At 36.5% G+C, this 27,564-nt stretch overlaps 1 protein-coding gene across 1 annotated transcript in view; it reads right to left on the bottom strand.

Annotated features, from left to right (window-relative positions):
* Positions 1-27,564, bottom strand: part of LOC127867161 (intermembrane lipid transfer protein VPS13A-like) — a 149,691-nt gene that overhangs the window by 83,521 nt on the left and 38,606 nt on the right. Inside the window, exons 22-39 of the mRNA XM_052408201.1 lie at positions 26,157-26,274; positions 24,976-25,111; positions 22,559-22,711; positions 21,933-22,089; positions 21,263-21,316; positions 18,345-18,433; positions 17,872-18,009; positions 8,935-9,022; positions 8,455-8,571; positions 7,748-7,851; positions 6,943-7,110; positions 4,869-4,964; positions 3,681-3,892; positions 3,394-3,544; positions 2,314-2,464; positions 1,741-1,865; positions 716-885; positions 14-93 (exon numbers count right to left, since the gene is read on the bottom strand). Coding sequence (XP_052264161.1) covers positions 14-93; positions 716-885; positions 1,741-1,865; positions 2,314-2,464; positions 3,394-3,544; positions 3,681-3,892; positions 4,869-4,964; positions 6,943-7,110; positions 7,748-7,851; positions 8,455-8,571; positions 8,935-9,022; positions 17,872-18,009; positions 18,345-18,433; positions 21,263-21,316; positions 21,933-22,089; positions 22,559-22,711; positions 24,976-25,111; positions 26,157-26,274 — 2,307 coding nt within the window. The remainder of the gene's footprint in view (positions 1-13; positions 94-715; positions 886-1,740; positions 1,866-2,313; positions 2,465-3,393; positions 3,545-3,680; positions 3,893-4,868; positions 4,965-6,942; positions 7,111-7,747; positions 7,852-8,454; positions 8,572-8,934; positions 9,023-17,871; positions 18,010-18,344; positions 18,434-21,262; positions 21,317-21,932; positions 22,090-22,558; positions 22,712-24,975; positions 25,112-26,156; positions 26,275-27,564) is intronic.

Here is a 27,564-nt window from a genome sequence, read left to right on the forward strand (position 1 = left end):
TCACTTGACATACTTGTTTTGTCATCAGCCAACTGCTTGAAGGACACATCAATCATATCCCTGGCTCCTCCCTTCTTGCTTCTCTCCATCATTCTGAGGGTAAAAATATGATCATCAGAGGTTAATCATGAAATAGATTGACCGTGCACAGATTTCACAAATATTCTCTAAAACTGTTTTCAAAGGATTCCGTTATGCTTTCTTTTAATAAAATTGCGATAAAATGTGCAAATATTTTAAAGTATTTCAAGTATTAAAGGTAAGTACATGTCATATATTTTTTTTGGTATTACACTGTATTGTTTAAATAGAAATGGGACCATTGAAGACGGTAACTCTTCAAGAAGAATTAATACATTTTAAGAAATCAGGACTAGGTCAGTACAGATAAAAAAATAAACAAATACTCACTCAACTGATACACTGTAAACTATGGATTCAGAAGCGACAGATATATAGAGATGCAAAATTATTTTATTTAAAAAATGTGCATGATAATAAACAAAATAGCAGATTTAATGTCGCACCAAAAAAAAAATAATAATTTACTTGAAAAGTCTATGACTGACCCATTCAAATTAAACAACAACTTACAGAAGTGGTTAAATGTGTCTAATAAGCCCTTTTAGAAAGTCACTGATCATAAACAAATCAGTTATGCATGACCTTGACCTACTTAGTTTTTCCCCCTTGTTTCTGTATGCCCTTGACTTACTTAGTTATGCCCCCTTGTTTCTGTATCCTCTTGTCATCCAAGGTCATGTCCCGCAGTTTGACCGTGACCTCTAGGGAGTTGTTGGACATCATTTGACCTTTCAGAGAAATCAGGTCAAGGCCAAAGCTGCCGAGCAGCTTGGTGTAGTCCCTCTTGGTCAGCCCACTGGTCTGAAATGGATGGGCACATCATTGATGGACAACTATTGAAAAGTTAATGGCCTTAGCTTTTCATCTCAACGAATAAAAGATACTCTTATTTCATTCGCTAAGCCATGCAGGACACATGGAAACTAAGTGTTTTTTGTTTCCATGTAGAAAAATGCCACAAAGCTAACAATTATTATTTTGTAACTTTTCTTACTAGATATGAAAAGGTTTTAACGTGTTGTACTAAACTAGGAATCACAGACACTGATGCCGTAAAAATACATGTCTGGACCAAGAAAAATACACTAAGTATTCTACAATAAACAAAAAGACATAAGGCCTTAATTCATCCAAAACTGGTTGTCATTACACTCTGAAAGTTTAAGCGATATCAGCCAGTATTTAAAGATGAGCTAAAAACACAACATTTTTTTATAGTATTAAGTGGAAAACAGAAAAAGAACCATAATTCTGCAAAAACGTATCTCCGCAAATTCTTACTATCATCTTCACATTATGATCATTCAACTGTTCAAGTTTGAGAGATCCATCCAGTATATAAAATGTAATTGAAAACACAAAACTTTGAGCCTACACATTATACAGTGAAAACACAGACAAACGGCCAACATTCTGCTAAAAAAATAATCACTGCAAAAATTCCTTTCTTTACAATAATCTAAACATAAATAATATTCTACTATAAAAGTTTTAAGATCTATCCATTAGTTAAAGAGGAGAACAACAGCTTCAGGCAACAATATAGTATATAGCAGAAAAAAACACACAATGGGCAAAAACTCTGCGGACAATTTTGGCAGCCCATATTCTTGTTCTTTATCTTCCGATCATACTAACAATTACTGGGACGCATACCAGTTGGCTTTCCCCGGAGTACAGTGTGGCAGTGAGACTGTTCACTATGAAGTTGAACCTCAGCTTGCACCAGGCCTCCTTGGGAGAGGTGGGAACAGGGGTGTCTGGGGAACCTTGCACAGGGGCTGTTAGGTAACACAGTGATATTGTCATTTGACATAATATAATTAAAATCAAATTGCACAAGACATTATGCCTTGCTGGGATGACTTGTGAACCATGCATTGGTGCTGTTATATCATATATCTTACATACAGTGAGACACAATAAGATATTCTAAACCTGCCGTTGTTTTTTTTTGGCATAGCTTTTTTCCATAATGAGGCATATTTCCATTTTTTCATTGTCTCGCTTTTACACACTTGTACAATCAAATTTTGCAAGACATCTAGCAATATTTAAGACAGCTGATCTAAACAAATAGATTGCCTTTTATTTTCTGATATTTTAGGCGATGAAATATTTCGCTGGTCTGCAGATATATTTACACATTCAATAGGTCATCCTATATGCTCACACAATCTACAATATCAACACATTTCCAACATGAAGCGAACTGAACAGTCAGCTTACATGATGTTTCCTTGGTAACCACATCCTCTAATCCAGGAGCCGTTGTTTCCACGGTTACAGAAGACTTGACAGGGGACTTATCCTGTCCTTCAGTTAGGTTCTCATCCAGTGTCAGCATCATGGCTTTGAAATCTCCTTGACTCATACACATCTGAAAATGTGACACACGCGCACATTATAAAAGTAGACCTTAAATGCAATGTGTTCACTCATTGCATAAGCACATCTAATGGAAAAGTAATCCGCGACTTAAATGTGTATTTTGTCAGTAATGAGTTATAATTCGTACAACAAGTTAAAATTTCTTGTTCTTGTATTCATTACCGATAGACACCAAATTATATAAGTTTGAATTTGTCTAAATGGTGAAATTAGTCTACATTGTCATGGCAACTTAATCTCTCAATTGAGCAGACCAAATAAAGCAGAACAAGTAACCAAAGGTACCATACTATCCTTCATCCATCATCTTATGTCAAAAACCTTGGACTAAGACCATAACATGTTGCTCGGTAAATCCACCCTGCTTATTAATTTTACCTGTATTGTAATCAGGCTCAACTCAATAACATCAGGGGAGTTATCTTACCACATAATGCAAACATATTGCAACATTGTGAATATCATTCAGCAGAAGGCAGGAATCATTTCAGATCATGCCCATCCTAATTGCTGCTAATATTTGATGAATGTTACCTACATGACATTTACATATTACCCTGCCTGTAATAAATACATGAGGGGATTATGGCAACATGAAGTAGCCTGATGGTGCGATAAAAACAAGTTATCACATAAGATGCATTCTGGGACAACTGGGCCCAATGCCAGTCGTGCTTTAAGATTCATTCCAGAAAGACTTGGCAATACGCACAGGTTAATAAGGGAAGACAATGCCCCAGGTACTGAATTTTTAACTTAAACAAATTCTCTTCTTAACAAAAATCCCATTTAAGGGGAAAGTTTCGTCCCTGATTAGCATGTGCTGACTGCAAAGGCTAATCTGGGATGACACTTTAGGCACATGCATTTTACTCAGTTTCCGAGAACTTACCTCATATGAAGATATGTTCACTATACCTGCATGATGTTGAGGCTCCCTTCGATGTTCACATCAGGGCAGTCATGGTACCAGGCTGCAGACAGGTTGCGGCAAACATTCACTGATATTGTCACAGGTTGTAGTATCTCTACCTCTGACTTCACAAACTGACTGGCATCCACTATGGCTCTAAACAAATGTATAAATCACAAAATTATTAATTCTAAGTCAACTAAGTGTTTATGTTTAAGTCGACTTCTTATTACTGCAGTCACAAATGACTAAAACAAAAAGAAACAGCATTTAAGCACTAAATACAACTGACCTTGACAATTTCACAGAGGTCAAGGTCACACTCATCTTGTCAAGGACAGCTGGTATCCCTGACGAAGACCTTGAGCTCAGCTTCTCAAAGCTATTTTTAACCTGAAGGTGACCCAGATCCACCAGCAGTACGTTGTACGACCTTGAAGTCTGGGGCATGAAGATGATTGGTGCATGCATCTCGACCAGGAGAGACAGTCTGGAAGCAGTCTCCTGAAGACAATCAATCAACACAACAAGCTTCATTAATCAATGCTAATTGTTATGTGAATTAGTGTAGAGCTGCTTCACTTGGAAGTAAAATCATGTTCAATTTGAAGCGTTGATTGAATGGAGCATTCATCTCTTTAAGAAGAAAGAGTCTTATAATAAAAAGATTATAATTCAGAACTATTCATTTGTAACAACTGGTATCACTTATATGGGATGTTTTAATCAATCAGCATTGTTGTAATATACAAAAGTTTTTATAATTTATAATTGGTGCTATTGATTTTAAGTGTGGTAATCATTTACACATGTTGCTATCATTTATCAGCACTTTAATAATTTAACAGCACTGTTATGATTGATCAAGTTTGTTATCAAATATGAATGTAGACATTTTATTGAACAACAGTTATGTTTTGGGTTGGTAATTACATGATGCTGTTTGAACAGACTATGTGCTATTCATGTGATTGTATATGAGGGTGTATTCTGAGAAACAAAGATGGTGCTAGAATTCATCTTGACTAGGAGGATAGCCTGGATAGAAGTGACCACTCTAATCATGAAATATTTTATTGGCCATGTTGCCAAAGTGGGTACATTGTTAGATTCCCATTAATTAATGGGGCAAGCATATAATTTGACATTCATTTACAAAATGGTCCTGGGTAACTGCGCTGGTCTGTGTTGAGATATCCTAAAAGATATAGTTCAAAGATTGTTTCAGTAAATGTCAGCATAGCAAGCATGTGTCACATCTGGAAGTACCTACATAGCATTCTGGGTAATTTCAGCCATGCCTAAGCTGGACTTTGTTTAGAAACCTAACAAAAAAGTGGACTTAAGGTAGTTCTACCTTAAATCCCAGAGTTTCCCAAAAACAACTGCTTGGCTACCAACCACCAATAATTTACCCCCTCACTGGAACCGTAGTAAGGTTATATACTGTGTGTTTCATCCAATTAGCCCCATAGCATACCTGGAAGTTCTGCACAGCATCCTGAGTAATCTCAGCCATAGCTGCACTGGCCTCCTTCAACTTGGCTTGGGCCTGTTGGAAATTGTCCAGGAAAGCCTGAAAGAAAACACAGATTTTGAGACAATTTGTTCAGTGTTTAAGATAATTACTGTAATTACTCTATGTTTTCGGACACCCCTTTTTTAGCAAAAATAATTATTTTTTGCGACTTAATTTTCGGACATACGAGTTTTCATCCATAATTAATGTCTCTAAGTTTTCGGACAGTATATTTTACAGCGCTATTTTAACACATTTCGGTCCTGTTTTCGATATCTAATGACACTTCGATCATGGGGTTTTACAACCAGACTAACATAATAAAACATGGGAGATGCATGCCTGAGGGCAACGGACCATTACATTTTCGTTATTGGGTAAATAACCTTGTAAACCTGTATAAAACAATGGTTTCGCCCGATAGCATAAGCGTTTTGTCAATTACCAGGGGTTGTGCCAATTAACAGTTCAATTTTCTACCGCAATGGTACTACCACTTCTCATTAAAATAACTGTGACAAATACTAAACACTTCAAAGTGTGATGCATCCTATTGCAAGTTTTACGAGCAATGGAAGGTGTTAGACAACAACTATCTGAAATGAACAAACAAAGAACTCATAGTTTGCTTTTTTTTATTGCGTTTATTACAGGTTCATAGTAGCAAGTATCGGTACATCACATGCTCATCTTTGAACTTGTTGGTAAAAATACAACACTGTAGTAACTTTCTGTCAAATAAATTAAGCATCTAAAATTACTTAAAATGCAGTGCAAACATACATAACTGTAATTTATACTATACGGCATGGTATTTTACAAGCTCTTGCTATTACCGGTAGTCGTTGATAAAATTGACGCTATTTTCGGACAATTTTGTGAATATTTTTCGTATCTAAGTTTAGAGTAATTACAATAACAGCAGTCCATTTTTGCAGTCTGTAACAGCATATACATCATATCATAGAACTCAAGTTTACAGACCCACACTTTTCCCAGACAAGATCAGCAAGATTAGCAGAAACAAGCATCTAACAACATAGTACATAAAATAGCAAGGACAACTGATATACTTCAATGAGATATAAGGGGGAGAAAACCCTTTCAAACTTATGAACCTGGGGTATAATGAGCCAAAAAAGTATCCGGCCTGGCTAATACATATCACAAGGAAAAAACAAGTAACACATGTAAAAGCCACAGTGGCAATAGGGTAATGAAGATGTTCAGTAATATTCCATATGTTGGTAGATGAATAAATACTCAACTCATAAATTCTATGTGTAATATTTCACTGGTTTGCAAATTCTCATTATTATGAAGAACAGTTTATCTTTCAAGACATAATTTTATGATTTGCAAATAAATCCATGCAAACTTGTAGAGGAAAATTATCACCAATCTCCTATTGTTATATTGTCTTATTTGTCAATTCATAACATAAGACGCAAATATCAACAACATTCAGCATTCTAATGAGAAGAACAATCACTTGCGAGTTAATCCATGACAAACATATTAAGAACAAGAGATGTGTTTGTCAGAAACACAATGTCCCTTATTGCGCCGCTTTGAAACCATAAATTTGACCTATTGCGCCGCTTTGAAGCCATAAATTTGACCTTTGACCTTGAAGGATGACCTTGACCTTTAGCCGCTCAAAACGTGCAGCTCCATGAGATACACATGCACAAGTTGCTATATTAAATATTCAAAAAGTTATGACCAAACTTTAACGAAGGTTAAAGTTTTAGGAACGAAAAATACAATGATATTTGACATTTGACCTTGAAGGATGACCATGACCTTGACTTTTCGCCACTCAAAATGTGCAGCTCCATGAGATACACATGCATGCCAAATATGAAGTTGCTATCTTCAATATTGCAAAAGTTATAAAACTTTAACCAAGGTTAAAGTTTTGTGACACACACATACAATGACTGACTGACTGACTGACACAATGACAGACAGACAGGCCAAAAACAATATACCCCCGATCTTTCGATCCGGGGGCATAAAAATAATCACTTACCATAAGGTCCATGACAAACTTGTTAAGGAAGGTGACCTTAAGCTTCCCTATGGTGACCTTCACCATCATGTCCACATTGTTCATGTCCTCGTACCTCACTCCCTCTGTGTTGTTGTTGTAGAGGGCAAGGTTCAAGGTCAACACCTCCGACCCCTCAATCTCCAGAATCTGTCAAGATCAAACAAAATGACATGATTCAAGGTCAAACAAATCTGACACATCAATCTCAATGATCTTTCAAAGTTAAACAAAATGGTAAGTTTCAATGTCAAAATAGAGGAAAATGTTCAAGATCAAACATGAGAAAGGTTTACAATTAAATAAGAGAGCATAATTCAAGTGAAACACCTGGCCTCTCCTTCTACAGGATCTTTCAATGACACATAATAAGGAAAGTCTCAATGTAAAACAAGAGGTCAATGTTAAGGGTCGAAACCTCTCTCCCTGGTCTTGTTAACAAATGCGCTTCAAAAAGCAACAACAGTCTGTCTTGACAACCTCATATAAAGCAATTAAAATGAGCCACGCTCTGTGAATAGGGGGCTTAATGCATGTGCATACAGTGTTGTCCCAGTTTAGCCTGTGCAGTCTTCACAGGCTAATCAAGGACAACACTTTCCGCCTAAGAAAATATTTTCTTTTAACAGAAAATATCATAAAAGCAGAAAGTGTCGTCCCTGATTAGCCTGTGTGGACTGCACAGGCTAATCTGGGATGGCACTTTACGCACATGCATTAAACCCCTTTTTCTCAGAGAATGGCTCAAATTAGTTTTTAACTGTTATAACAAACAAGATGCACCTACATTTGGGTACAGAGTTAGGGGACTAGGATCACGAACAGAAATTCCCTTCAAGACTGCTGTAACAAGTGTCTGCCTCTCTTGTAATGTCACGTCTGCTTCGATGCCTGTAGGAACATTCATTGTTAAAATCAAACTGTCTAGTTGACATGATAGTATTGTGAAAATGTGCATGAAAAGGGTGTGAAAAGTCATAATGATACATGAATTTGTAGTTTTGTGTTTACATATTTCAACAGGAGATTGCCAAGCAATATTGTCCCCTACTGGTGAAACTCCGCCATTGTCAGTATTTTTTTTTTTGTTGCCATAGCAACCACAATTTTTGACGTAGGAAGGAAATAAATTGATGTGCATAATCTCCATATTGCCATCTGTCCATATTTCATGTTTCATGAAAAAAATATCAAGAACTTTTAAAGTTATCACAGGATCCAGAAAAGTGTGACTGACAGACTGACACACAGAGCGCAAACCATAAGTACCCTCCGGTTTCACCGATAGGGGACAATAAAAACAGTATGGTGGGACAGTGGAAATGAAAAACGTGTTTTTGCATCTTTATGTAGACAAACAAACCGGGATAAAGGACAGGACTGACCTATTTTTTTAATCATTCCGATGTATCATGATTTGCAGTATGGCATTTGGACAATATCTATGTACCCATTCAGAAACAAAAATGCAGAATGGATTAAATACCAACTCACCTCTGATTTTGACATCTGATATCAGTTTGGCCTGACTACACACTGTGACAGAGAACATCTTGAGGCCTGCTTTCACCTTCAGGTCGATCACTTCAGGATCCTTCTTGAACACTGTCTCTGAAATAAGGAGTGACAAAATTAAATTCATAAATTTTATATACATGTATTTATATATACTTGTATATAAATCACTTAACCCCAATATGCAATATTACAAACCAAATATTTCATCTCTTTGTTCCTACATACTTTTCTTACAATTTTCAGCCACTTACTTAGTTTGTACTTACTTTTCATACCCTGTTTCTTTGTTTCTACTAAATTTTGTTTGTCCCTTCAAAAAGTTTTCTTACTTTTCTCTTGTACTACCTTAGATGCTACATACTTTTTTTATCACATACTCAGTTTCACCTAACGTTTCACCTTACATTTCTTAGCATCTATATACTTTTATAACCCTCTTCCTTAGTTTTAACTCACTTTTCTTAGCCACCTCCTTAGTTTTCTCCTCTTCTTCTGCAGACTTCCAACCTGACGTTTTGTTCTCCAGCTCCTGAATCTCAGGGGTCTGCATTTACAGAACACACAATTGTCTTTAAAAACATGATATGGTTTTGGTAAATAATAACCTGTAGTAAACAAGATGTGGTTGTGAAACACAATGTCACCCACCCACCCATATATTTGACCTTTGACCTTGAAGGATGACCTTTCACCACCCAAATGTGCAGCTCCATGAGATACACATGCATGCCAAATATCAAGTCGCTATCTTCAATATTGCAAAAATTGACCTTTGACTTTGAAGGATGACCTTGACCTTTCACCTCTAAAATGTGCAGCTCCATGAGATACACATGCATGCCAAAAATCACGTTGTTATCTTCAATATTGCAAAAGTTATGGCCAATGTTAAAGTTTAATGCTAACAAAAAAACAAACCAACAAACCAACAGACATGGTAAAAAACAATATGTCCCCCAGTATAAACTGGGGAACATAAAAATTGTAAGATCGGTAGGTAAATAGTTTACAAGAGGGCCAAGATGGCCCTAGTTCGCTCACCTGAGAGGAGTCGGTTCATTCAATCTTTACCTAATGTCAAACTTGACCTAGATATAGACCAGACAAACATCGTGGACAAGTTTCATCATTATTGAACCAAAACTCTGGCGTAGAGAGTGTTTTTGTTTTTATAAGATTTGAAATGGTGACCTATATTTTAAGTTGACCCCCCTTACCAAACATCAAACTTCGCTTACAAGGATTTTGTATAATATAATGAAAATTTGGACAATCTAAGGGCAATAATTATGGCATTAATTTTATTAATTTTGCTCATCATCAAACTTGACTGAGATCTTTCAGCAACTTTGATAAAGAATGCGTGAGAAATGTGAATGCTAGAGTGTTTACAAACCAAATGTGGACGGACGGACAGCGGACAAAGACCAATCCTAAAAACTCACCTGAGCAATCAGGTGAGCTAAAGTGTTACACCAATCTGAGCCATTTTCCAACTTGTCCAAGAAATCAATAAAACCAATGTATTGACTAAGTTTCACGATGATTGGGCAAAATATGTGACTTCTATAGTGTTCGATCACAAGGTTTCTCTACATACATATGTAGTCACATAAGGAAAACTGCCCCACCACCCTGGCAGCCATGTTTATTGACCCATCGGGACCATTTGCAAACTCGTCTGAGATATATATAAAACCAATCTTTTCACCAAGTTTCATGATGATTGGGCAAAAAATGTGACTTCTAGAGTGTTCACAAGCTTTTTTTACTATATAAATATAAGAAAACTGCCCCCCCCCGGCAGCCATGTTATTCAACTGACCGGAACCATTTTCCAACTCAACTCTCATTTCAAGGAAACAAATGTTCTGACCAAATTTCATGAAAATTGGGCAAAAAATGTGACTTCTAGAGTGTTCATATGTTTTCACTATATATATATATATATAGAGAGAGAGAGAGAGAGAGAGAAAAATGCCCCGCCCACTGGCGGCCATGTTTTTTCACCGATCTCGACCATTTTCAAACTCGTCCGACATATCAATAAAACCAATGTTTTTATTAACTTTCATGATGATTGGGCCAAAATTGTGACTTCCAGAGTGTTTACAAGGTTTCTCTATAGCCAAATAAGGAAAACTGCCCCACCCACTGGTAGCCATGTTTTTCAACGGACCGCAACCACTTTTGAACTCAACCAACATATCGTTAAGACAGATATTTAGACAAAGTTACATGAAGATTGGGCATTACATGTGACTTCTACAGTGTTTACAAGCTTTTTCTCTTTTTTTTGACCTAGTGACCTAGTTTTTGACCCAGCATGACCCAGTTTCGAACTCGATCGAGATATCATTGGGACAAATCTTCTGACCAAGTTTCATGAAGATCGGATAATAAATGTGGCCTCTAGAGTGTTTACGAACAAATGTGGATGGATGACAGACGGACCTCAGACGGACAGACGACGGACAAAGACCGGTCACAAAAGCTCACCTGAGCAATCAGGTGAGCTAAAAAAAACATCCAACCTGGAATAACAATTAACAGATAAATGATACACACAACTATTATTATTATGAAAACATTAATAATCAAAGGGGAGTGACTACTGCAATATTTAGAAGAGTTGTCTCGCATGTTACATGACCTTAAGTCATGATTGTTTAAAAGCCTTTTTACTATATAAATACAAGAAACCGTCAGAGACAGGTGATGCTCCCCAAAGGTTTTTTTCGTCACAATATTGCACTTTAAATTCAGATTAAAGGAAACGTCTTGAGGGGCATAACTTTGGACAAAATAATACGATGGATGGTTTAGCAACTTAAAACTTTCAAAGGGCCATAACTCATCTAACCAGAACCCACTAATAACATTTGCATATCCTCAAGGTAGTTAAGCTTCCCATAAAGCTTCATTGAAGTCCAGTAAGTAGTTGGGGAGAAATAGTCCTGACAAGAATTGCACTATTTGTACAGTTTAAAGAAAATTTCAAAGGGCCATAACTCTGAAAAATCATCCAACCATAACCGGCGGATAATATGCACATCTCCTGTTGGTAGTGAAGCTTGCTATAAAGTTTCATTGAATTCCCGTGATAAGTTGCTGAGAAATAGCTCAGACAAGAATTGCACTATATATGTACAATGGAAAATTTCAAAGGGCCATAACTCTGTGAAAAATCATCCGACCATAACAGGCTAATAATATGCACATCTCCTGTTGGTAGTGAAGCTTCCCATAAAGTTTCATTGAATTCCCGTAATAAGTTGCTGAGAAATAGCTCGGACAAGAATTGCACTATATTTACAATGGAAAATTTCAAAGGGCCATAACTCTGTGAAAAATCATCCAACCAGAACCGGCTGATAATATTCACATCTCCTCTTGGTAGTGGCGCTTCCCATAAAGTTTCATTGAATTCCGGTCATTAGTTGCTGAAAAATAGCCCAGACAAGAACTGCACTATATGTACAGTTAATGGAAAATTTTAAAGGGCCATAACTCTGTGAAAAATCATCCGACCAGAACCGGCTGACAATATGCACATCTCCTCTTGGTAGTGAAGCTTCCCATATAGTTTAATTGAATCTCGGTCATCAGTTGCTGAGAAATAGCCCGGACAAGAAGTGCACTATATTTACAGTTAATGGAAAATTTCAAAGGGTCATAACTCTGTGAAAAATCATCCGACCAGAACCAGCTGATAATATGCACATCTCCTCTTGGTAATAAAGCTTCCCATGAAGTTTAATTGAATTCCGGTCATTAGTTGCCGAGAAATAGCCCGGAAAAAATTGTGGACGAACGGACAGACACACGGACGGACAGACGTAGCGACGAATTTAAATCTTCCCCCCAATTTTTTTTTTGGGGGGAGCATAATAAGGAAAACTGCCCTGTCCACCTGGCAACCATGTTTTTCAACGGACCAGAACCATTTTCAAGCTTCACTCACGTATCTAGGAAACAAAAGTTCTGAGAAAATTTCATGAAAATTGGGCCGAAAAAATGTGACTTCTAGAGTGTTCCAATGTTTTCACTATATATATATATATATATATATATATATAGAAAACTGCCCCGCCCACTGGCGGCCATATTTTTCAATGGACCGGAACCACTTTTGAACTCAACCAACATATCATTAAGACAAACACTTTGACAAAGTTAAATGAAGATTTGGCATTAAAAGAGACTTGTACAGTGTTTACAAGTTTTTTGTTTTTTTTTACCCAGTGACCTAGTTTTTGACCCGGCACAACCCAGTTTCGAACTCGACCGAGATTTCATTTGGACAAAGCTTCTGACCAAGTTTCATGAAGATCGGACAATAAATGTGACCTCAAGAGTGTTTACGAACAAATGTTAACGGACCGACGGACGACGGGCAAAGACCGGTCACAAAAGCTCACCTGAGCAATCAGGTGACCTATAAACTAAAAGAATTGAAAAAACGCCCAACAGTTGCACAATCCCTAGAAAATAAGAACCAAACTAAGTAAATTTTTGACAGCTTATGCAGGCTGAGTTACAGCTTTATTTTACAAGTACAAAAAGTACATTTCCAAAGTGATGACACCAAATCACTCTATTCGACCCCCGACATTTGTTACAACCAAGATTGAATGAATTGCACATTTTGTATTAATTTATAACGATTCAACATATGTAACACAATACTTTGTCATGATTTGGAACAATTGATTTCAAAGATGAAGATCTCTAATCACTCATATTCTATTCAATCAGTAAAAGAGAAATGGAACAAGGCTAGAATACAAATATATGTATCGCGTCATGTGAAAACCTGACTTAATGACATTAACAACGTCATCAATAAAATTGCGAATTGACGTAATTTGTTTTTGTGGACATTTGCACATGTTTTGCGCGCAAAGTTGTTTGTATTTTGTTAAATTCAAAATGGATTTTCGGTGATATGGACCAAGAGCTAGATGTAAGTATATTTGCCATTTTCAGCTAAATCAATTGCTTATTATGACACTGTCTTTATTTATCGCCTGCCTTTCTATAATTTACATAACTTTTTACAACCCTATGCTTTGTCTGAGACAGCATTGACCTTGTCGAATATGTTCAATTTTAATTTTCCAAAAAAATAAATACTAGTTTGGTGTTGTATTATAAAAAAAACTGTTACTAATAAAAGCATGCATTATGTTTTAAAGTGATACGACTTATTTAATTTATGATGGTTTAGTTAACTTGCTCTTATGTTCAGCCATTTTGTTTTCTCTTTCACCACTGCAAAGTGTATGCCAGGGGTGTAGCGATACGAACAAATAAAAACAAACTGTACAGCTTTAAAACACACATTGCTTAAACAAATTGCATGTTGTTATCAATACATGTTATTTTTACTCTTTAGCAATATTTCATGTGTGTATATTTTAACAGAAAAACTCATTCCATATGCAATTTACAACAACGATTTAACTTGACGTTATGTAAAAACAATAAGCTATGCTACCGAAACCCGTACTGTATTGCGTCATCCTGTTCAAGGCTTCTTAGAAATTTTCCTTACTTTGTTTTTGTTACGTCAGTGTTTATAAGTGTGGGAAGAATAACGCGTATAAACATATTTTTATATTCAAATTAAGGTAGAAGATAATCAGGAATATTTTAAGATGGAATTTATCAACCATGTGAATGCTGTGCTGTAATGTATGAATATTGATAAAACACGAGACCAATTAATAGAAATTGGAAGCTCAAATAGTCCAGTCAACAGCATAAATCAATAAGAAATAGTTTCATTTCCTTCTGTTTAATCAATCTAGATTTTCGTACGTTATTAATATGATAATAAATGAGTTTTCCATAAACACTTGATTCTGAAACATTGAAATCCCTAACTCTATTCGTGTAAACCAATCAAATTAAGAATTCTGGTAACAATTAATGCACTTAAATGCTCGCTGATGTTTAAACAAATGTGTTATACGTTATTTGATTTTGTTTAGGAACTCAAGGGTCTCTACTCTGAGCATTTTGGTAGAACACCGGTTTCCACCCTGTACGTGTCACAGACTCTTAGTGAATAATTATTGTGCACTTATTTTTTGTTGTACGGAAATTGGGATTGAGGAAGGATTGACAACTTTAAATTCTGAAACTATACGCACACTAGTTAATGTTGACAAAAAAATGCAGCCAGTTCCTTATTTTACAGGGCACGCTCGCAGCCACGTGGACAGTGGCTTTGCCGCCATTCAATTACGGTTTAGACGTTGCGATGTCAGTACGTTGCAAACCTGTTGGACGTTGTGAATGATTCATCCAACTCCAACGCCTCCGTCCAGTACCCCCAGTGGTAGTGGGAGGATTGGCGCGCTTTCCTGCAGCCAAAGTTCAGAGTGCTGCCGGGCATTCGGTATTGATTGTTTACACTAAATACGTGCTGTATAGAGTCTTATATATCGTATACTGATAAAAGCGGGACAAATAAATTATCAGAACATTAAATTGACTTTAAAAAATTATAATTGAATTGCAGGAAATATCAGTACTTCAGATTTGAACAATGGTGTCCCGGGTTTGTTTTCGCAAGGGAACAAGATGGATCAGAAGAGACGAAGATAATTTTGACATCAGAATACGGTTTCGTCGCATTGGAGAGACCCTGCACGCTCACAGCTGCAGGGTTGTCGGAGCAGCGCCAAAAATATGCGACGTCAACGACGTCGTATTAAAGAAATCATTTCGTTAGTGTGGTATTAAAGAATTAAATTCCGCATAGTATTTGTTCTATCATCGTCAAAAGAGTGGCAGATTTGAAACCAGGAGAAAAAAATCTGTAAGAAAATGATAACAAGAGGGCCAAGATGGCCCTAGTTCGCTCACCTGAGAGGAGTCAGTTCATTCAATCTTAACCAAATGTCAAACTTGACCTAGATATTGTCCAGACAAACATCCTGGTCAAGTTTCATCATTATTTCATCCGCGAGTCATGATCAATGTACCTATGAAGTTTCATGATCCTAGGCGTAAGCATTCTCGAGTTATCATCCGGAAACCATTTTTCTAAGTTGAGTCACCGTGACCTTGACAGCCATTGTGTGAATACGTTTTTTGGCACTGTGACCTTGACCTTTGACCTAGTGACCTGATAATCAATAGGGGTCATCTGCGAGTCATGATCAATATACCTATGAAGTTTCATGAACCTAGGCATAAGCGTTCTTGAGTTATCATCCAGAAACCATTTCACTATTTCAGGTCACCGTGACCTTGACCTTTGACCTAGTGACCTGAAAATCAATAGGGGTCATCTGCGAGTCAGGATCATTGTACCTATATAGTTTCATGATCCTAGGCATTAGCATTCTTGAGTTATCATCCAGAAACCATTTTACTATTTCAGGTCACCGTGACCTTGACCTTTGACCTGAACAATAGGGGTCACCTTCGAGTCATGATCAATGTACCTATGAAGTTTCATGATCCTGGGAATAAGCGTTCTTGTGTTATCATCTGGAAACCATTTTACTATTTCGGGTCACCGTGACCTTGACCTTTGACATTGTGACCTGAAAATCAATAGGGGTCATCTGCACATCATGATCAATGTACCTATGAAGTTTTATGATCCTAGGCCTAAGCGTTCTTGAGTTATCATCTGGAAGCAATTTTACTATTTCAGGTCATCATGACCTTTGACCTAGTGACCTGAAAATCAATAGGGGTTATCTGCGAGTCATGATGAATGTATCTATGAAGTTTCATGATCCTAGGCATAAGCGTTCTTGAGTTATTATCCGGATACCATTTTACTGCTTTGGGTCACCGTGACCTTGACCTTTGACCTAGTGACCTGAAAATCAATAGGGGTCATCTGCGAGTCATGATCAATGTATCAATGAAGTTTCATGATCCTAGGCATAAGCGTTCTTGAGTTATCATCCGGAAACCATTTTACTATTTCGGGTCATCGTGACCTTGACCTTTGACCTAGTGACCTGAAAATCAATAGGGGTCATCTGCGAGTCATGCTCAATGTACCTTTGAAGTTTCATGATCCTTGGCATAAGCGCTCTTGAGTTATCATCTGGAAACCATCTAGTGGACAGACGGACCGACATGAGCAAAACAATATACCCCCTCTTCTTCAAAGGAGGGGGGGGGGGGGGCATAATGAGAAAACTGCCCCCCTCCCAGCAGCCATGTTATTCAACTGACCGGAACCATTTTTGAACTCAACTCTCGTATCAAGGAAACAAATGTTCTGAGCAAATTTCATGAAAATTGGGCCAAAAATGTGACGTCTACATTGTTCACATGTTTTCACTATATACATATAGAGAAAAATGCCCCGCCCACTGGCGGCCATGTTTTTTTACCGATCACGACCATTTTCAAAATTGTCCGAGATATCAATAAAACCAATGTTTTGACCAACATTCATGATGATTGGGCAAAAATTGTGACTTCTAAAGTGTTTACAAGGTTTCTCTATAGCCAAATAGGGAAAACTGCCACTATATAAATATAGAGAAAAATGCCCCGCCCACTGGCGGCCATGTTTTTTCACCGATCTCGACCATTTTCGAACTCGTCTAAGACATCAATTGAAACAATGTTTTGACCAACCTTTCATGAAAATTGGGCAAAAATTGTGACTTCTAGAGTGTTTACAAGGTTTCTCTATAGCCAAATAAGGAAACTGCCCCGCCTATTGGCGGTCATGTTTTTCAACAGATCAGAACCACTTTTGAACTCAACCAAGATATCATTAAGACAAACATTTTGACAAAGTTACATGAAGATTGGGCATGAAATGTGACTTCTACAGTGTTTACAAGGTTTTTCTTTTTTTTGACCTAGTGAACTAGTTTTTGACCCGGCACAACCCAGTTTCGAACTCGGCCGAGATTTCATTGGAAAAAAGCTGCTGACCAAGTTTCATGAAGATGGGACAAGAAATATGGCCTCTAGAGTGTTTACGAGCAAATATTAACGGACGGACAGAAGGACATACGACAGACAAAGACCGGTCACAAAAGCTCACCTGAGCAATCAGGTGAGCTAAAAAGTAAAAATCGAAAATTTTGTCATTAAGGCAGGTTTTCACATTATGCTATACATATACATTTACATGCAATGACTCAGCAAAAAAAAAGACAAACAGAAAATCTGTTACTCATACTTATGAGCAAATTACATGGGTAAATTCATTATCAATCAAAACTGTATAAACAATATTTACATGCAATGAGTAAGCAACAAACCAAGGGCATATAGAAAATGTCTTGGTAAAATGTGTGGGCAACGTCTCTGCAAAAACTATCAGATCCAAAATGGTCACCTCGTGCATAATAAGCTCATGGGTAAAGACATAGACAATATAAAAAAAATATTTACCCGCAATGACTCGGCAAAAACTATCAGATCCAAGATGGCCTCCTGGTGAAGAAGTAGTTCAAGGGCAGAGAACTCAACATTAAGGGACTGTTCTGTCTTCTTGTATGTTGTGGCAAAATCTGGGGCATCCACATTTGCCTGCATATAGAATGAACATCACTGACACTGGACAGACCTTCCAACCTGACATTTTATTATTTCTAACCTGACATTTTATTTCTAACCTGACAATTAGTTGTTTCGAAACTGACAATAACTTGACTATGACAAAAATCTGGCTTTTACAGTGTTTGCAAGATTTAAACTATAGAAATGTAAGGAAAACTGACCCATCCCAGAAACAGGCTTAAATCTGACCTTAAGAAAGCTGACCAACAGAAAATTTGAGATACCAGACAAAATGCTCTTTTTGTTAAAGAGTGATTAGTTCTTAATCATATAACTGTTGCTATGGACACGCATTTCAAACTGACCTTGAGAAAGCTGACCAGAAGCAGATTGGAGTGACCTGTGGCAGATCTTGGAGTGTTCACCAGGTTTATCACAGATTTGTCAGCAAGTTCTGCAACAAAAACATTGAACTTATTGAACTTGATGTTGCGCTGAGATGGCAAAAATTCTCAAGTTATCAAATCTCTCATGTTATGGAGGTTTCTTTGCTGTAATATAATTGAGCCGCGCTCTGTGAAAAGGGGGTTTAATGCATCTGCGTAAAGTGTCGTCCCAGATTAGCCTGTGCAGTCCATACAGGCTAATCAAGGACAACACTTTCTGCTTGTATGATATTTTCTGTTTAAAGAAAGTCTCTTCTTAGCAAAAATCCGGTTTAGGCGGAAAGTGTCGTCCCTAATTAGCCTGTGTGGTCGGCAACTCTGGGACGTCACTTTACGCACATGCATTAAACCCCCTTTTCACAGAGCATGGCCCAATTATATAATCACAAAATTCATAAGTCATCACAGTAGTTACTTGAAGTTTGCTACATGAATACAAGGTTAAATGATGATTAGTCCACTATCAATGTAAAAAAAGCAGACATAAGGCCTGCGCACATGCCATTCTATTTGTCCCAAATAGCTTAATCCAGCAATAAATCAACAAGCAAATTCGTTGAATTGATATCCTCTGCCAATATGCTTCTGGACACAAAAGTGTTATATTTGACACTCAAAAAAAGCATTTTTTCAAGATACAAAGGGCCATAACTCCATAATCCGTTATTAACAGATGGTGTACAATGCCATCTGGCGTGCATCACCCTTGTAACGCTGTTCTAAATAATATTTAAATAGGACATTAATGTACGCGAAATTTAATTATAACGTTTGCGCCAAATACTTTGACGTTTGACGCTGACGTCATTTATTGTTATTGTCTATTTAGGAAAATAAACGTTAAGATTGAAATTGTTTTTAAGAGCGCCTTAGCGAGTATGGAAGGATATATGTTGGTAAATATATTGTTGGTATTTATATTATATATGAATTTCTGTATGTATTATTATTACGTAAGCACGATTATTTGAATTATTTATTTGCATAACATTTTAAATGTTTTGTTTGATTTATTGTTTACATTATATATGTATTATACTTGTTTTAGAGAATCGTCATGAATAAATGTAAGGACGAATATCTCGTTTTCCTGATATAAAAGGCGGAACTCTTAACAACCCTCTTATCCATATATGCTCATACCAAGTTTCAATGAAATCCGCAAAAGCACTTCCAAGATATGGCTCCGGGCGGACGGAAAGACGGACGGACAATGCCGAAACATTATCCCTCCGCCTATGGCGGGGGATAAAAAGTGCTAAAAGTAGGTTGATGGAGACGTCAACTAGATAGTCTACTGCTGCTTTGAATTGGACAACGCTCATGTTATACACAGTTTATAATCTATAATAAAGTAAGCTCAGTTGAAATATCCGAAGGGATATTAAACAAAAGATTGCCTAGCAATATGATCCCCTACCGGTGAAACTCCTCCATTGTCAGTAAAAAAATTATAAATTATTTGTTGCCATAGCAACCAGAATTTTTGACGTAGGAACAAAATGAAATGACATGCATAATCTCCATATTGCCATCCATCCAAGTTTCACGAGTTTCTCAAGTTTCATGAAAAAATATTAAGAACTTCTTAAGTTATCGCAGGATCCAGAAAAGTGTGACGGACTGACTGACAGACGGAGTGTAAACCATAAGTCCCTTCCTGTTTCACCGGTAGGGTGCAATAATAATAAATCTCTGATTCTACTCCTTTAATTTAACGTTTCCGCATTATGCCATTAACAAAACAATGGGAAATATCTGCAAACTACATTTTTACGTCTTTTGACAGCACAATTTAAATAACAAAGTAAATGTTTTTAAACCTTAAAGTGATATTACGGGCATCTAACAGTTTATAGGTGTCTATCGCAACTGTTGTTTATTTTTGGTGTTTTCACTTCATATACACTTATATTTGTAAATGCAGCATCAACATACTAAAACAATACCCAGCAAAGAGAAAAATAATGCATTTAAATATCAACCGTACTTTCGTTTGACAACTGATCATGCATGTACGATGTAAACCTAAATTTAGTTTTAGTGCAGATTCGTTCATACGACACAAAGACACAATTTTGTTTTACGGACCATTTCGGCTTACAGGACTGGGTGAGTCACATAAGAATATTGAATATAAAACATATTTTTATAAACAACTGGTAGCAAGATGAGTTGCAGATAATTTGTCAGTAACTACATTTTACCTGTTAATTCTTTTCAGCTCAATTCAACAGTGAAAAATGTTCATAATATCACTTTAAATGACGATGCACATTATGATGTCATAAATGAAATATAATAAAGTAGTCATGAAATACAACAACTTAGTTTTCAGTATTAATGTGTTGTTAAATATACCTGTCAAGACAGAAAATGAAATTTGATAAGGCATGTCAATGTTGTTATTTACGCTTATTAAGTTATTCATATTTACATTTTATAAAGATACGTACTCTGTTTCTGTGTCCCTTCATTGATAACCTAAGTTGTGAACAATTTGCAATCGTCAGAAATTCCCTTCATGCACCTTGAACACCTTCCTTGTGTTATGGGTATATTCAAATATACAACATGATTGGGGACCAACATATGTGCCTGAGTTGTTAAGTTTTGGAAGCTCAATTTTAAGGTGGTAATTTTATATATATGTCAAAGAGGTTTTCTTTCCCAATATTCTTTCTCTGATGTCTATTCTATTCTGATTTTAAAATGTTCATCAGAAAGTATTATAGCGTATTACAATTTAATCTTGCGGAAAAAGTGAACATAAAAATGCCTGCAATATTTTAGGTGAAGCTAAGAATAATGTCTAACTTCTCACTGCGACCATTTACCTTCACAAAGACTCTCACTGACCCCACGTAGCTGTGTGGCCAGGTCTGCAGACGCTGAAGTAAGTGTGAGTGTGCGCACATACAACAAGACAGAACAATGCAGAGAAATCATGCGATGTAAACAAGAAATAACAATGAACATAAACAGTGCATAAACATTTATTTGTTTCAGTCCAAATAAAATAAAATATTGCTTTAACAGCCACATACTTAGATTTCTGAAATTTGTATATTTTTAAATTTTAAGTTCAGCCTTACGTTTCTTAAAATAAAAATTTCAAAACATATAAGCAATATCCTTAAAGATTACTTGAAGTGGATGCATTAAAATAAAACCATTACTTTAGCAAGACAGCAGGCTCAACTTTTCTTCCTCGTTGATAGTATAATGGACATTTACAGTAAGTAAATAAAAAAAACATTTAAAAGATAGCAAAGATATAAATGATAAATTAATTATAAATAAATTATAAATTAACAAATCATAGATAAAGATGCACAACACAAAAGCTTTTTTAAAAATTGTTTAGCAGCTCTGATTATTAGATTGGTAAGAATAACTCAAGCCCAACAAAACACGTGTTAGAATGAAGCAAAAGAAACTATTAACCCCCAAAAATAATTCAACAAAAAGAGACACATAACTTATATGTCACAATGTGTCCCTCACCTTCAGTTTTCAGATACTGCAAGTAAATGCCCCCTAGGGATGCTTCCACTTTGAGGTCAAACGTTCTGACCTTGACCATGGTGCCAAGGTCATTTATCATGAGTCTCAGCAGTGGCAGGTCAACATCTTTCTGACGCTGAGAGATGTTCAGCGTAATCTGCAATACAAAATATTCCAGGTGAATCAATTTATTTACTCCTGTAGAACTGACCAATGCTAATTCCATGGTGTGAAACACTGTGAATCAGCAAGGAAACATGAAATCTCGTTTTTACTTGTCTTTTTAGGGCAAAAAAAGTGTCAGACACAATTTGCCAAAGACAGGTATTTGATCATTCAAAAAGCTAGATATCAACATATTATTGTTTAAAAAAAATATATACATGAAAATAAATATTAAATTTTGGATAATTTTGAAACCTCCGGAATTTTAGCAGCTTCAATACTGTATACAGAATAAGCTTCTACGGATTATCCTTCAGAATAATACGCGATTGACTTATTTTTAGGATACTAAAACAAACCTGTTGAAGTTCAGCCTCCAGTGAATGTTTAGACGGATAACAGAATGCTTTAAATTCATTATGAAAATGAACTTAAAATTAGATCATACTGTCACTACAGACCTTTTTGAGTTCAAACTCCAGTTCGACATCGGTGTAGTTAAAACTTTCCTGTGACTGGCTCCGTGTTGGTGGAGCAGCAGGCTTCCCCGCCAGCACTTTCTCAGAGATACCCATGTCATCAACCATCAGGGCTAAGGGTATATCTGTAGCACCCTGTTAGAACAACTTGTTTATTTCACAAATATTTGCATGTGTAAAAAAAATGTGAACCAACAATTTTTTACTATATTGGGAAAATATTACTTGGTAAATATGTATGTTTTTATTTTCAGCAAAACTCTATCCTATGATAAGACAAGTCTAAAAACAATTGTCATTTTTTGGAATGGGGAAGAAACCTTTCGAATTTGAAAAAATCAAATTGTTTAGGACTAAAATTTAGAATTTTATTTTCCTTACAATTTCTATAAATTTGAGTGTTTGAACATTATTATTGCTTATGTTCAACTCACTGATTTAGATTAGGAGAAAAACTGAACATTTTCAATCTAAACAAGATGTGTTTGTGAAACACAATGTCCCCCTATATGATGTTTGACCTTGTAGGATGACCTTGACATTGTGAAGGATGACCTTGACCGTGACATTCACCACTCAAAATGTGCAGCTCCATGAGATACACATGCATGCCAAATATCAAGTTGCTATCTTCAATATTGCAAAAGTATTCATAAAATAAGCGATTTGGGCCGCATATATTTGACCTCTGACCTTGAAGGATGACCTTGACCTTGACCTTTCACCACTTAAAATGTGCAGCTCCATGAGATGCACATGCATGCCAAATATGAAGTTGCTATCTTCAATATTGCAAAAGTATTTATAAAATAAGCGATTTGGGCCACATATATTTGACCTCTGACCTTGAAGGATGACCTTGACCTTTCACCACTCAAAATGTGCAGCTCCATGAGATACACATGCATGCCAAATATCAAGTTGCTATCTTCAATATTGCAAAAGTATTCATGAAATGAGCGATTTTGGCCACATATATTTGACCTCTGACCTTGAAGGATGACCTTTACCTTGACCTTTCACCACTCAAAATGTGCAGCTTCATGAGATACACATGCATGCCAAATATGAAGTTGCTATCTTCAATATAGCAAAAGTTATTGCAAAATGTTAAAGTTGGCGCAAACAGACGGACCAACAGACAGACCAACAGACAGACCAACAGACCAATAGACAGGGCAAAAACAATATGTCCCCCACTACTATAGTGGGGGACATAAAAATATATGAATTCATTTTATTCTTATTTAGGGAAACTTTTACTCTGGCAGTTATTTGGGAAAATGTATGAACAGGAGTGTATGCTTTTTGAGATTGGAAATGGGGCCATAATTGGGCCAAATGTTAGCCCCCATGAATGTCTTACTTATCTGTAACAAGTATTTAATTTATCCCATAGTTTAATGTCTTTGTTTGGGGAGAGAACCATGTACACACCCTGGTTAACTAAAATTATAGCTCCTGCAAGGAATCAATCAATTTATCAATATAAATCCAATCTTGCTTACATTTGTTTTCAAAAATACACGTCATTCAATTATAATTGCATCATAATTTAAAATAATAAAAGTGAAAGTCAGCAAGGGACAAAATTGTCAAAAAAAACAGGTTTTCAATTTGAAAAAAAGTCTGATAAAGGGAGACAATTCAAAATGTGCATTGTTACCCCCTCCCCCATGTGTAAGATTCAATCTATTTTTACTCGTGGCGACCCTGATTTCAATTTGAAAACAAAGGCTGATAAAGGGAGACCAACTCAAAATGTGCATTGTTGCTGAATGTTAATGAATGAATGAATCAATCTTTTTTTAGTAGTGGCGACCTTGACCTTGGAGATATTGACAAAATTCTTTAGCTCTACACACCGTCCAATAATGGTGAACAAATGTGCCAAATGATTTTAAAATCTCACAATGAATGACATAGTTATGGCCCAGACAAGCTCATTTATGGCCATTTTTGACCTTTGAACTCAAATTGTGACCTTGACCTTGGAGATATCGACATAATTCTTTCGCGCGACACACCGTCTAATATTGGTGAACATATGTGCCAAATGATGTTAAAATCTCACAATGAACAACAAAGTTGTGGCCCGGACAAGCTCATTTATAGCCATTTTTTACCTTTGAACTTAAATTGTGACCTTGACCTTAGAGATATTGACATAATTCTTTCGCGCGACACACCGTCTAATGATGGTGAACAAATGTGCCAAATGATTTTAAAATCAATGAACGACAAAGTTATGGCCCGGACAAGCTTGTTCTGCCCGCCCGCCCCCCAGCCCGCCCGCCGACATTTGCCAATCTAATAACCAGTTTTTTCCTTCGGAAAACCTGGTTAACAAAATGAAAGTGTTCAATTACAGATTGAAAATTACATCAAAATCAACGTACCTGTACGAAATCGCCTTTGGTTGCTGCTGGCTCCAGCTCTGGTAGTGGGATACTGGTAGCAAGGGAGATAACCTCATGTAGTCTGCGGTCTGATATGTTCAGGCTAAGCAGGGGTATCAGCCCTTTGATCTTCATTCTAAAAATAGAACAAGAAACACACAGAAATCAAAAGCCTGGATGGACCATTTTTCTTTGGTCCTTACCACAAATAACAATACTTTGTAAAGTTACACAAGATAAATCAAATATGTTATTTGTCTTTACAACATTACTAATGCACAATTTATTGCAATATGAAAATAGTGAGGTTCAGCTTATCTTGGTTTAACAGACTTATGAATGAGAGTGTTTATTTCAAATTACAATGATTATATCCCCTGTGTGCTGGCACCTCACTCTCGTCCAGCAGTCCTTACTAGCAGTGATGAATTCACAGATATAGAGAAAACAGTGCAGTTAACCATTGAGCCTCATTCTGGGAAAACAGGGCTTAATGCAGGTGCGTAGTGTCATCCCAGAGCACCCTATGCAGTCCCCACATACTAATTAGGGATGATTTTCTGTTTTCGTGGAATTTCTCGTTAAAAAATACATCTCATCGAAATGAAAGTTCAGTTTGACGTTAAGAAGCATCCCTGATTAGCCTGTGCAGACATGCATTAAGCCCGGTTTCCCAAAAAGCAGCTTAATTGAGAAGTCAGCTTAGAATAACAAATAAAGATACAGATACTTTATGGGGGATCAATACACTCAGTGGAATACTACATGAGCAGGCTAGACATCAATTATTCTAGGTCTTGAAGAGTTTCAATTAAAACGACATCAACAGTAATACTACTGACTTGGCCATTCAAGGGTGGATGTCAAACATGCATTACTGCAGGAGTACACTCTTGGATATGGAATATGGGGAACAGTTACTGTCTTTTATTTTACATTAATATCTATCTCTTAATTTTGATTCATACAACAACACAATTTAAATCCCTTACTCCCTAAAATCATTCACAACCATGTCATATCAAGAGTTTTAAGTCTTGATATATTGGAAAAGAACAGTAAAACCCTTACTATGCCTTTCTGTAGTCTTTATTGAAGTTTATAGTCTTTCATTTCCCAAAAGAACAGTGAGACATCACATATAAATATCAAAAGCACAACACAAAACAAAACTCTCTTACTTGGCCATTCTCTGGTCGTTGTCAAACATGCACTTCTGGAGGAGCACACTGAGGGATATTGGACATAGTATGTGCATAGGAGAGTCACAAAGTCTGCGAATGGATTTCCAGTCTTCACCTGAAATGGTTACAGAAACCTTGTATTCACTTAATTAGACTTACAGCATATATTTTTTATGCAATGCAAAAAATCTTTATGAACATGCTTTAAACAAACAAGTAATAGTCTCTTAGCATAAGCATAAGTTCTGTTAAAATCAACGTCATGTCTTGTCAAAGATCTTACAACAAATTTAAGTGATGAAATATATTTAAAAAAACAGGTATTTATGATCAAATTGCTTTTAACCTAAAGAAAATGTGAACAAGAGATGTGTTTATCAGAAACAAAATTCCCCCTTCTGCTCAGCTTTGATTGATTTATTTTTTGTTTTGATTATATCCCTTTAAACAAGAGGGCCTGGAATGCCCAAAGTCGCTCACCTGAGATAACAAGATATTATTGGGACAAATCTTCTGACCAAGTTTCACTAAGATTGGAAAATAAATGTGGCCTCTAGAGTGTTAACAAGGTTATACTATAGACATATAAGGAAAAATGCCCCGCCCCCTGGCAGCCATGTTTTTCAACCAACCAGCATCATTTTTTAACTCGTCCAAGATATTATCGGGATGAATCTTCTGACCAAGTTTCATGAAGATCAGACAGTAAATGTGGCCTCTAGAGTATTATCAAGATTTTCCTATAGCCATATAAGGAAAAATGCCCCGCCCCTTGGAAGCCATTTTTTTCAAGCAAACATAATTATTTTCGAACTCATCCAAGATATCATTGAGACCAATCTTCTGACCAATTTTCATGAAGATTGGACAATAAATGTGGCCTCTAGAGTGTTAACAAGGTTTAACTATAGCCATCTATAGCCATGTAAGGAAAAATGCCCCGCCCCTGGTGCCCATGTTTTTAAGGCAACCAAAAATATTTTCTAACTCATCCAAGATATCATTGGGACAAATCTTCTGACCAAGTTTCATGATGATCGGAAAATAAATTTGACCTCTAGAGTGTTGACAAAGTTTTACTATAGCCATATAAGGAAAATAGCCCCGCCCCCGTTGTGGCCATGTTTTTCAACCAACCGGCATCATTTTTTAACTCATCCAAGATATTATTGGGATGAATCTTCTGACAAAGTTTCATGAGGATCGGACCATAAATGTGACCTCTAGAGTGTTAACAAGATTTTACTATAGCCTTATATAGCCATATAAGGAAAAATGCCCCGCCCCTTGGCGGCCATGTTTTTCAAGCAAACGTAACCATTTTCAAACTCATCCAAGATATCATTGGGACAAATCTTCTGACCAAGTTTCATGGTGATCAGAAAATAAATGTGACCTCTAGAGT

Source organism: Dreissena polymorpha, chromosome 2, assembly GCF_020536995.1.
Source record: "Dreissena polymorpha isolate Duluth1 chromosome 2, UMN_Dpol_1.0, whole genome shotgun sequence".
NCBI classification, from domain to species: Eukaryota; Metazoa; Mollusca; class Bivalvia; order Myida; family Dreissenidae; genus Dreissena; species Dreissena polymorpha.